This window comes from Gossypium hirsutum, chromosome A05 (assembly GCF_007990345.1).
Source record: "Gossypium hirsutum isolate 1008001.06 chromosome A05, Gossypium_hirsutum_v2.1, whole genome shotgun sequence".
NCBI classification, from domain to species: Eukaryota; Viridiplantae; Streptophyta; class Magnoliopsida; order Malvales; family Malvaceae; genus Gossypium; species Gossypium hirsutum.
Window position 1 is genome coordinate 32,161,896 of NC_053428.1, and position 11,447 is coordinate 32,173,342.

The following is an 11,447-nucleotide window of genomic DNA, read 5'->3' on the forward strand; positions in this document are numbered from 1 at the left end:
TATATATGTAATTAAGGTATATTTGCATATTTTTGTATATATGCAATTGAAGTATGTGAAAAATATTTGGTATACTATTAGTGAAATTTAAAAAATTCCACAAGTAAGATTAAAATGATAGACAAGTGTATATAAAGTATAGTAAGAAAATTAAAATATATATATATAAAAGAAATGAGACACATGGCAAATTTATAACTTTACGAGTTAAAAGAATTTACTACCAATATACTAAATATTCATCCTTGAAATATATATATAATTTTTTAAAAGATATCTATAAACCTAAAATTGTATACTAAAATACACAAATATTAATATGTATTAGCACCAGAACAAAAACAATACATCCACCATACCATACTAAAAAAGCTTGAGGTGAATCACCAAGCCGAATAGTGAACAAGATGTTAAAGTTGAAGAAAACCTAAAGCCTCAAATATCAACCTCGAAGTTTTATTTTATATATAATTTGTATTAGACTTTTTGGTGTATATAAAACTAAAACAAAAAAATAGCATCAATTCAAGGGGCATGCATAATTATAATAGCTTTTCATCTCATGCACAACTAGTTTAAATTTACAATTCTATAGGCAGTGCTATCTGTATAAACAATTTTATGTCACAACACAGATTCCAAAATTAACTAATTAACAATGAAATATTATGATTATTTTGAGTTTAAATTCCTTATCCCCTTGAATTACAAGTATTTGGAATTTACCCTACTCATGTTTCCGATCTTCAAATGAAACATTATCGACACTGCACAAGCCTGCATCGTTTAAGTTCCTAGTCTTCCTGCATTACAAGAATCAGATGGATGAATCTCTACTAGCAAAAAGATAAACAAGTTGATACTACATAAAAGGATGAGCATACCTATACCTTACATGCTAGTATTCAGTTCATTCTCAGTTCAAGCACAATGCTTCTCCAGCTCTCTCATTGAAGTATCACTGCCCCTTGAGCCGTTGTTTCATTTTTCACTCACCAAAATCTTACTTATTTCAATCTTGTTATTTCTCATCTACAGACATTACAACAAATTACATTTGGTTATTAAAAAATAAAAAAAAGAAACATGATAAGCTTCAGATTTCAGATTCTTAGTTTTATACTTCTATTTTCAATCTTTACTGATCTTCTGGTAAAAGCAGTGATTGTTTTCTTTTTGGAAGTATTTAAGGATTATTTAACTATCTCAGGCCAAAACAAGAACAGAAAAAGAAGCAAAGGTATGCAGATCAGCATTTTCTGGTCTCAGTATAAGCACATTAGATACAGGAAGCAACCATCAATAATTAGTTTTGAGAGAAAACAGAGCAGTTAAAGTAAATAAGTTGAATCATGAATTCATGATTCTGAAAAGGGGTGTAAATGGGATAATTGTACTTGTAAGCTATTTGAGTTCAATTCGGAAAAAACTCAAATTCAATTTGATCTTTGTTGAGCAGAGCTCAAACTCGAGCTATTGAGTGACCCGAGTTCGAGTATCTTATACTCAATTAGAGCTATTCAGGAGCCTAATCAAACTTTTTATTCATAATATTATTTAATATTAAATTACTACTTTACCCTTAAAATATATAAACTTAAACCCAAACCCTAAATTTTGTTTTCTAATTTCTTCCCTTCAGCCCTTCTTCTCTCCCTTGTGTCTCACCGTAAAATCACTTCTTCCTTTCTCTTCTTTTTTATTTTTTTTATTACTACATCAGCTTTTAAAAATTCATTATATAAATAAATAAAAAAGAATGCATACAAAATGAGCACGAGAATGTAAATAGCATGCACGAGGCTAATTGAGCCAAGCTTGAAAAGTTTGATGTTTTTTGAGCTGAGCTCAGCTTAAATGATTGTGTCCAATCGATCTTGAGCTGAGTTTTGAGCAGCCAGTCTCAAATCAAGCTCGAGCTCGAGTTTCTTACTATTCAAGCTCAGCCTGACTCTATTAAAGACCTAATTCAGGAGACACCAAAAGTAATCTTGAAAATTAGAAACTGCCAAGAATGTATGCTATGCAATACAGCAGACACCAAGTATTTAATTTCCAGATTAGTCTTTTAAGTAATCATGTAAAATTGGAACCTTACCAGCACTTGGGGCTTAACCATTTGAGAAATTAGATCAACTTTCACGAGTAGATTTATTAGTTTCTTCCAACAGTCTAAAGAAGTTAGATAAAACATTTGCATCGTTACTTGTGTCCCTTTCAAGCAACCATTCTTCTTGAAGATGAACATCAACGTCCCTGTAGAATAAATAGGGAAACTTTGGAAATCAAGAACCATATATAATTAAGGAACAAAACCATAGGGAGACTTTGACCATAAGGAAGGAAATATGTTACCTCCTCAGGGCTAGAACTTCATAATTTCTCCGCAGATAATCAGCGTACTTTGTGAGGGCCTCTTGTGCATACTGTCTGCCAACAGTTCTCACTGATGCTGCATTTAGTAAGTTTTCCAGTGAACCATGCTTTTTTAAAAGCTTTAAGGCAGTTCTCCGACCAAAACCAGGAACCAAATGTTGAATCCCAGGAACACCATCAACCTCGTCACCCATGATGCATCCTACAAAATTACTTAAGGATTACTTATGCACATCATCCTAAAGGTGGTCTAGAACACTAGGGAAGAAATGAGGATACGCAAAGTCAAGGAACATTCATTTACTGAAAACCAAAAATATGTATTGGAGAGCAGTATATTCTTCTTATCACACAGGTCACTAGCAGAATATCCCTTCGGACCTTTCTTTCTGGAATCATAAGAATATGATCTAAGTACTACCTTTTTTACTTTTATATAATGGAACTTTCATGTTAAGGTTCAACTCTCAAAAAATGTATTTACTATAAAACTTAAAAGTCATGGAGGAAAACCAACATAAACCAATCCCCTATGTATTATAACCAGCTGGTTTAACTTGATCGGGATTGATTCTTCCTCTCAAAGTTGTTAAGGAACAGGTACCGTGTCATGCCATACTCCACCCCATTATTTCTCCAAAAGAATGCAACAAAAGTAATCCTAGTAAATACATTTCAAACATAAAGTGGGTAGTTTCAGGTTATTTATCTTACTGGACCAGGTACTGCATGCCTAAAATAACACTACTAAAATATTTTACAGTAGTACAGAGTAGCCAAAAAGCTATAGCATCGAACATAATTTATCAACATGCATACAAATATGTTTAAAATTATATCAACGGTTTAATAATTGCAGTCTTGCTATCAACAAAAAAAAAATTGGTATGAAAACTTACTAAGGCTCAAGTCAGACTGTGGATCACAATTATATTGAGCCATGTAGTGCTTCAGAGTATAAAAGGACCACCGCTTCAACTCCACCAAAGGCATAACAATTTGAACATTTTCAGAAATCAGCTGCTTAAAATCCTTATCAGGAGAAGCAATAACCACGTGATATCCTCTTTCTAAAACTTGTTCCACCAGTGTGGCCACAACATCATCTGCTTCATTTCCTTCAACTTTTAGGACCTGAATGAGTTAGCTTATTAGATGAAACCAATAGAACAAAAAGGATAGATCAACCAAAAATTTAGTATCAACAAACCATCTGCATAATGTCCTCGGAACAACTATGACATTGAGGAATATGGTGGCATGTGGATTGAAGTCATAAGATGCAATGTTCTTCCCAACAAATAGGTATAATTTCTTCTAAAATAGATATGTTTGAAATCTTAACAATTATTTGAATTAAGCTAGTTGCCAGTCTCTTTAGCCATCTGGTAAATGAAACCAATCATCGTTGTTGTCCTGAAGTAAATTTAATGCAAGGACAAGTTGATTTGGCAATTTGCATAAAATTGGTTTATATATAACCTAAACAGATTATGCTGGATACCAAAACACCACAATCATAATCGAGAGCATTCTTCCATAAATTTGTAAACCATATTACTTTTATAATCTAAGCTTATTATCGTTTCCATTTCTCAGAATGAAAATAAAACTACAGAGATTCACTTACTGGCACATTGCATTTTCTAAGAACATCCATGATGAGCTGCTGTGATCTCCCAACTTGACCCCTGACATATTTTTTTGAAATTGTTGATTGTGGAAAGAATTTCCTCCTATGCGCTTTATATGAAGGTAATAACCGTCTCCGCAGCTCATTACAGTTGTTACCATCAAAAACCTGCAACAAAAAGAGAGAAAAGAAGAAGAAGAAGAAAGGTCTAACATCAACCATGTTGCTGCATCTACAAACATAAGATTGAAGTTTGCTTTTACTTTTTCTACATCCTTTTTACATTTAATCGTTCATTCTTCAAAAATTGCTGAAAGGTAAAGCAAATTATAAATCGCAAAAGCAGCAACATCAAAGGTAAAGCAAATTATAAATCGCAAAAGCAGCAACATCATATTTATTAAAACTGAGCAGTTAAGGATATCGTAACACATATTCAAACATAATTTGATCATATAAAATTAAAAGCTCGCATTTTTCCATTGACATAATTGATATTTTAACTTTCAATTCTTCAAAAACATAAATAATTTTCTTTACATCCAAACAAACTTTTCGATTTTACTTGGAAACAAAAGACAAGCAGCATTCACCGAACGCAATCTAGGTGAACAATTTTAAAATTTCGCGAGCAATATTTGATTCTCCATACAACTAATTATTTTAAATGAGCAAAAGCGACTGTATGAAAGCAAGATAAATTAAATGAAGCATTAAACACTAAAATTATTCACCAGATGCTTACTAAACTATTATGGGATAACAAAATGAAGAGATAAAAATCTTACGGCAATAACAGGGTCGGTGAGGCAGACTTGAGAGAAGAAAAGAGAAACCCAGTGACCAAAAGATTGTAAGCTTGGTTTATTTCCAGCATAACAAAGCGGATTAACGTCCAAAAAGAATACCCTTTTCTTGCCTTTGCCCTCTTTTTTATATTTTTCCAGACATTCTCCTTCTCGCAAAACTTGCCCACCAACTGTTTGATTAAAAGACCCAAAAACTGAGGACGAACAAGAAGAAGCAGCAACGGCGGTTCTAATCTTCCATGCTTTGGTGCTTGTTGGGACAACTTTGGTTGTCTTGTTTCTGGATTTCCCATTTGAAATTGAATGAAATGAGTTTGGGGTCAGACAAGGTGCGTGAGAAATCCAGGCTGCCACTGTAACTTCGACCATTTTGCTTATCTCCTCCCTATCACATTGGAAACTTCATTTTTTATTCAGTTCTTTTTAACAACAGAAATGATTAAATACGAAAATGGACATGTAGTATATAATTTTAATATTTTATATTTTTTATCTATGAATATTTTATCAATTTCATTCGAAATTATAAAATTATCTCTGGTTAAATTGATGTAAAATATTTTTTTTGATTATTTTTAAATTTATAGTTTATATTGTTTTTATTGTGTTAAAAAATAAAAATAAAGAAAGAAATAATAATAAATTAACTTCTAAACTACAAACATTATAAGTTAATAATATTATTTAAATGCATAATCAGTAGTTCATTATATGATAGCTACAACATCGGATGAGGCTGACGGAGAGAAAGGGAGAAACGATTGTTTATTCATTTTGACGAGAGTAAAGAGAAAGAAAAATATCTTACAAAATAAAATCAGTTATCTATGTTTTAGAAATTGTTTTCATGTAGGAATTTATTTTTTACCAAACAAACATAATAAATTAATGAAAACATTTTCATTTACTGCCAAGCAAAATTACCCTCTATGATTTTTTTTTCTTTCTAATTTTGTTTAGTGATTGAAACAAATAGAATTTTATTATAGAAATTTCGCAAGTAAGAGATGAAAGATTCAAAAACAAATTATTAAGATGACAAAAGTCACATCCGACTTAGTAGAAAGCACAACCAACCTATTGGAAAAGGTCACAGAAGACTTAACAAGAGGCTAGAAAAGGCCAACAAAAATCGACAAAGACTATAAGAAACATGACTAAAACTGACAAAGCTTCAACCTTGCCCCAATCAACAAAAACCAACAATATAATCTTCATCATCACCACCAAGGATAGCCGAGAGAGGAAGAGCTTTCATTTGAGATTGTAGCATCGTATGAGATTGAAGACCACCCAATCATGAAGACCTTCAGGCAGGGTCATACACCTTAGAACTCCTTTGTGAACTCTAAGCACTAGGGGTAGCGGAAATCACCCAATAAAAGGCCAAGCACTCACATCTGGAAGAGCCTCATCCCTTTAAAAAGAGAGACGGGAAGATCACCTTCGACCTAAGAAAGATGTTGATGTAACCAGACTTTGGCACCATCGTAGTGCAACCCCCAAAAGATCCTAAAGAAAAACACCAGCATACACACATAATAAAAACTTAAAAGCATATCAAAAAAGGAGAAAGTGAAAGAAAAGGGCGAGAGGGGAGCACATGATGATTAGAGCAAAGCTAGCCGTGTGATTAGGGAAGCAGCAACTGCAAGACAAGTGGAAGCGGTGGAAGGGTAATACTTTGCTTAATTTATATAATTTTTTTATTCATTTTAATTATTTCTTAATATGAATTCTACTGATTTTAGCATTTTATTGGTAATTTTCTATGCAAGTATAATTTATTGCCCAGTGCATTGGAAACAAATGAAGCTGTGAATTAAAATGAAGATTTTAAGATTCTTGGTCATTAAAATTATTTTAGTTAGTATTTTTATTTACAAAAATATTTGTTTAAGGCTTTAATTGAGAATTAAATTTATCTTAAAGCACAAAAGAGCCTATATATTTTAATTTGGGTTTATTAATTTTTAAATTATTCTAGTTTAGAAAATAAGATTTAGTTGTCTTATAACATCATTTAGCATAAAAAATGAGAATAGCCTCTTGATTCGGTGTTAGATGATATATAATTAGTGAGCCGGTACGATCAGTAATTATTGTGTTTAGTCTATTAAAGAATAAATTGACGCAACCAATTAAATGAATGGTTGGATCCGTCAAGCGAGTTAACGGTCAAGTTTAGACAACTCACTCAGTTGAGGTTGTTGATTTAAGTTGGGTCCTTCTAATTCGCAAGGCTGATAAGGAATTAAATCGTGGAAGCTGATTTCAAGGTTATTTGCTTAGGAAGCATTAGTTGTCGAGTTGTTCTCGCAAGTAATTTACAATCAAAAGAGTTAGTGGTTTGAGGTTATTCCTAGATCATTATAATTGACTAATTTGTTGGATGAAAAAATCTATTGTCCAGAATTTGTTTGAAGTTGAAATTAAATTCGTGTTTGAAGTTGGAACTTTGTTATATAAGTTTATTCAATTTCAATTTTGCTTCTTTACTTTTACAATGTTCAATTAATTTTTTATATTTATCTTTATTTAAATTTTAATTATTTATTTTATAATTATATTTAATTTCTCTTTTATTTTTGCAGATTCGCATAAATTCTTGGTTATAAAAAATAATAAAATTAATCAATCTTTATAGGATCGATACTATTCATCATATTATAAATTTAATTAAATTTTGTTTAAGTATAAAAATTAATTTTTGATTGATTCCACACCATTGAAGGGTGGGAGAAGCGGAGGAAGACGAAAGAGTAGAAGCAAAAGAATGGAAAAAGAGAAAGGACAGCCGGGTTGAAACAGGAGTCGGAGAAAAAGTGAGGACTTGGGGAAGAGAAAGTCAAGGATTGGGAGGCCGACAGTCAACCCTAAGGCTACCGCATGGCATTAATGTTAAACAGTTCTCCTCCAAATACCAAAATGAAAGAGAAAAGTATCTATAGGAACCTCTTTTTTTTATTATTGGAAAAGAAACGTTTATTTTGTCACACATTTTGCCCTTCTTTTATAATAACCTTAAATTTATACCAGAGTACACTCTCTAACTAATAAACAAATGCCACGTGTATTTTAAATTAAATAAAAAACTTATTGCATTAATTAAAAAAATTAATAAACCTTAGCATGATGAAAACAAAAGAAAATCAACAAATTTCTTCATGTTCATGGTCATCACCCTCACTTCAACTTCCACTTCTCACCATATGAAGAAATCCAGTGTTCCACCCCAAAATACATGTTCATCTGAAGAAACTTCTTCAAATATGTCGAGATTCAACTTAATAAGAAATAAGTGATTTGCCAAGTTAACAAGAAGAGTGAGAAAAACTCAAAAGGTTGATTCTTTTATTATTATTATTTTTATAGTAATTTTAACCTTTAAACCGAAAGATAATTCATATGTATATATATGTTTAAATACACTTAAATTCCTTTTCATAGTTGAACTAAATCTGTACTATCCTTTTCATAAATTTGATTTATTTATCATTTAAGAAGATGATTTTTTTTCAATTTTTTCTTTTTATTTTGTGATTTTGTTATATTAGAAATCGTAACTCTTTATCAAATTTTGAAACTGCATAAAATATTTCACTCAATTGTTTTGCTTTGGTTAGAGTTTTGCTTTAATTAATCATAGTAAAAATCAAACGAATTAATCTTTAATACATTTATATTACATTTAGTTAATGATACGAAGAAAAAATTTATTTAACACATATATTTTAAAACACCTAAACATAAAATAAAGAATAATTAACGCCCATTTAAACATAAAATTATTAATATGAGTAAAATTTTTTATAAAAAATAAGAGCTCTTCAAAATAAATAAAAACTTTTCTTTTTGCCACAAACAAAGTTGTGTGAGTGGCTAAAAAAATACCAAATATATTTAATTTATAACTAATCAAAAACTAAAACATGTGGAAAAACAATATACTCCAACCAAACAAAGCATTACACTAACAAACTTTTTTTTTATTCATCGTCTATTCACTTTCAATATGATTTATGTCATGCAAAGAAAGATCCTATATTTGACATCCCTATTCAAAACTCATTTCTGTGATGAATCAAAGCATGACAATTTTGATTTGGTATGGTAAGTCAAAGGACTGGTTTTACGCTGTTGTCACATAAGATTATTGTTATAGGCCAATTTTGGGCCGTTTATAAACTACTCGGGCCTAAATACATTACAATTAAACATAACTACTCATTTATAGCCCAATCCCTAAACCCACAAACCCAACATGACCCATTTACACTAAAATCCAAATACCCAAAGCCCGTCAAACCCAAATATCACCAGCCCAATACCCGATTAAACTAAAGTAACCCAACATAAAAAAAAACACAAAAAATAAAAATAAGAAACCCTAGCCCCATACTCTGCCTCGCACGCCTCTGCAGCACCATACCCTGGCGCCCCAGCCCTCCATGCCACCATGTCGGCCGCCATCCCTGCACACAGTAAGGAGAAAGGACAGAAAGCAATAGAAAATAAAATTGTAAGGCTATAAGAGCCATGAAATCAAATGAAAAGGGAGTTTCCTTTCCTATTTTCGGCAGTCTAAAAATAAAGAAACAGAGAATACACACATTAGTTTTTAAGAACAACAATAGATCAGCATTGGATATTGTTCAAATCAAAACCCAGATCAAGGAAAAAGGTGAAAAACCTATTTTCTTTCCTATTACCGAATCGTTTTTTTCTTCTTTTCGTTGGCTTTTCTTTTTTCTTTTTTTTTTATACTCTGATACACTCAAATATATATATACAATATTAAAAAATATAAAAAAAAGTAAAAAAAATCTAAAATTTTACCTCCTCCGGCCACCGTGCACGGTGGCCGGCGCCGGCGCCGGTGAAGGCCCGGTGGCAGGACCGGTGACCCCCCGGCCGGAACCCCTCTCTCCTTTCTCCCCTCTCTCTTTTCTCCCTTCTCTTTTTTCTTTTTTTCTTCTGCTGTTGTAAAATGATTTTTTTTTTTCAAAAAAACTTATCTTTTATAGAGGACCAAAACGCACCGTTTTGGTCCCCCCATTAAACCAAAAACGACGTCGTTTTGGCTCCGGGTCTAGTCGACCCTACCCGCTCCAAGTCAGGATCCGCGTGTTTTTGAGCAGAAGGGCAATTTGCGTATTTGGCCCTTCCGATTTTTCAAACCTTTGCAATTAAGTCTTTTGTCTTTTTAATTCGGCCCTGGGATTTTTCATGCTTTTCAATTTGGCCCCCATCGATACGCAGCGCTTTAATAAATGGAATATTCCGCTCTTGGTCCCTCTAAGTCACATGCGGGTTACAATTCGGCCCCGTGGTTTATTTTATTTCAAATTTTGCCCCCAAAATTTTGTTTGGTGCTCAATTTAGTCCTTTTGTTAGTTTATTGTTTATTTTCAAATTATTTTGTTATTATTTCCTATTATGTATTATTATTAATTATAATATATATAGTACATGTATAGTATAGTATCTTTTACATATGTATATGTACTTAGTATACTTGGGTATTATATTATATATATATTTTTATATGTCATATATACTTTAAATATTATATTTTATATGTATCATATTTTTTTAATGTTGTATTATTATATTTTAATATTATATTATATATATTTTCTTATTATATTATGTACATATATTTTCTAATATTTTTTTATATATTATCATGTATACATTTTGATATTACTAGTTATATATTATTTATATATTTCCATGTATATATTTTATATTGTCCTATGTACATATTTATGTGGTGTTATTAATATTTTTTATGTCATTAGTATTTCTAATATGTATGGTATATGTTCATTGTTATATATTATGTATATATATACTTTCAATATTATTAGTTATTTTTTTTATATATACTATTCCACGTACGTATTTCCATATTATCTTATGTATATATTCTTAAATACTATTATATGTATATATATTTTTTTAATACCATATTATGTATATATAGTAGTGTCCATTATTTCATTTCAATATTTTGTATTATTTATTTCTTTTTCGTGTTATTATATTAGTATATATATTGGTGTATATTTCTTATGTCCATACATTTTTCAATATTTATTTTATATAAGTATATGTATATATTATGCATATATATTTTAACATTACAAATTATGTTTTTACTATCTTAAGTATTATTTCAAATACTATATATGGTATATCTCTAGCATTATCACTATCTATATACATGTGTTTTATGTAACTTACTCTAAATGTCATTTTTTTTACATATGTGTATTCATTGTGTTCTCGTATTTGATACTATAACTACATTTAATCTTGCATGCATAGTTAGTGTTTGTTAATTTTATTGTCATGTTCATTATTTGCTTCTATGTATTTCTGTCTTTTATTTTTTATTTCATATCCATTTGCTTTACATCTAAAACGAAAATCTTTTTCTAATTTATTTCAATAAACAAGGCAACATACCGATTTAACATTAAGTCGTCGATTTCATCACTATGTTGGATGAATATCAATCAACACGGATTAAAACGGTATGTCCTTCTCAAAAATCAAAAACATTGAAAATTCTTGTGTTCCAACTGGATCACGGCTAAACCTTACATTGAACTCGTATTTTT

At 30.7% G+C, this 11,447-nt stretch overlaps 1 protein-coding gene and 1 long non-coding RNA gene across 6 annotated transcripts; one reads left to right on the plus strand and one right to left on the minus strand.

Moving 5' to 3' along the window:
* Positions 1 to 535: 535 nt before the first annotated feature.
* LOC107957481 (5'-3' exonuclease) lies at positions 536 to 6,032 on the minus strand. Of its 5 annotated transcripts, XM_041112216.1 has the most exons (8): positions 5,896 to 6,032; positions 4,798 to 5,203; positions 4,007 to 4,177; positions 3,276 to 3,510; positions 2,356 to 2,578; positions 2,099 to 2,276; positions 891 to 1,032; positions 536 to 803 (listed from the first exon to the last, which is right to left on the minus strand). In XM_041112216.1, the coding sequence occupies exons 2-7, from the start codon at positions 5,185 to 5,187 to the stop codon at positions 982 to 984; spliced, it is 1,248 nt and encodes a 415-aa protein (XP_040968150.1). In that variant the 5' UTR covers positions 5,188 to 5,203; positions 5,896 to 6,032; the 3' UTR covers positions 536 to 803; positions 891 to 981. The 5 variants fall into 5 exon arrangements, with proteins under 5 accessions (XP_040968150.1, XP_040968149.1, XP_040968151.1 ...); XM_041112215.1 differs by lacking the exon at positions 5,896 to 6,032 and having other exon boundaries at positions 896 to 1,032; positions 4,798 to 5,674; XM_041112217.1 differs by lacking the exon at positions 5,896 to 6,032 and having other exon boundaries at positions 4,798 to 5,674.
* A 330-nt stretch (positions 6,033 to 6,362) lies between these two features.
* On the plus strand, positions 6,363 to 7,856 carry LOC107957480 (uncharacterized). Its single transcript, XR_001700464.2, has 2 exons — positions 6,363 to 6,494; positions 7,553 to 7,856. It is a non-coding gene; the product is annotated as an uncharacterized lncRNA (long non-coding RNA).
* Positions 7,857 to 11,447: the final 3,591 nt, after the last annotated feature.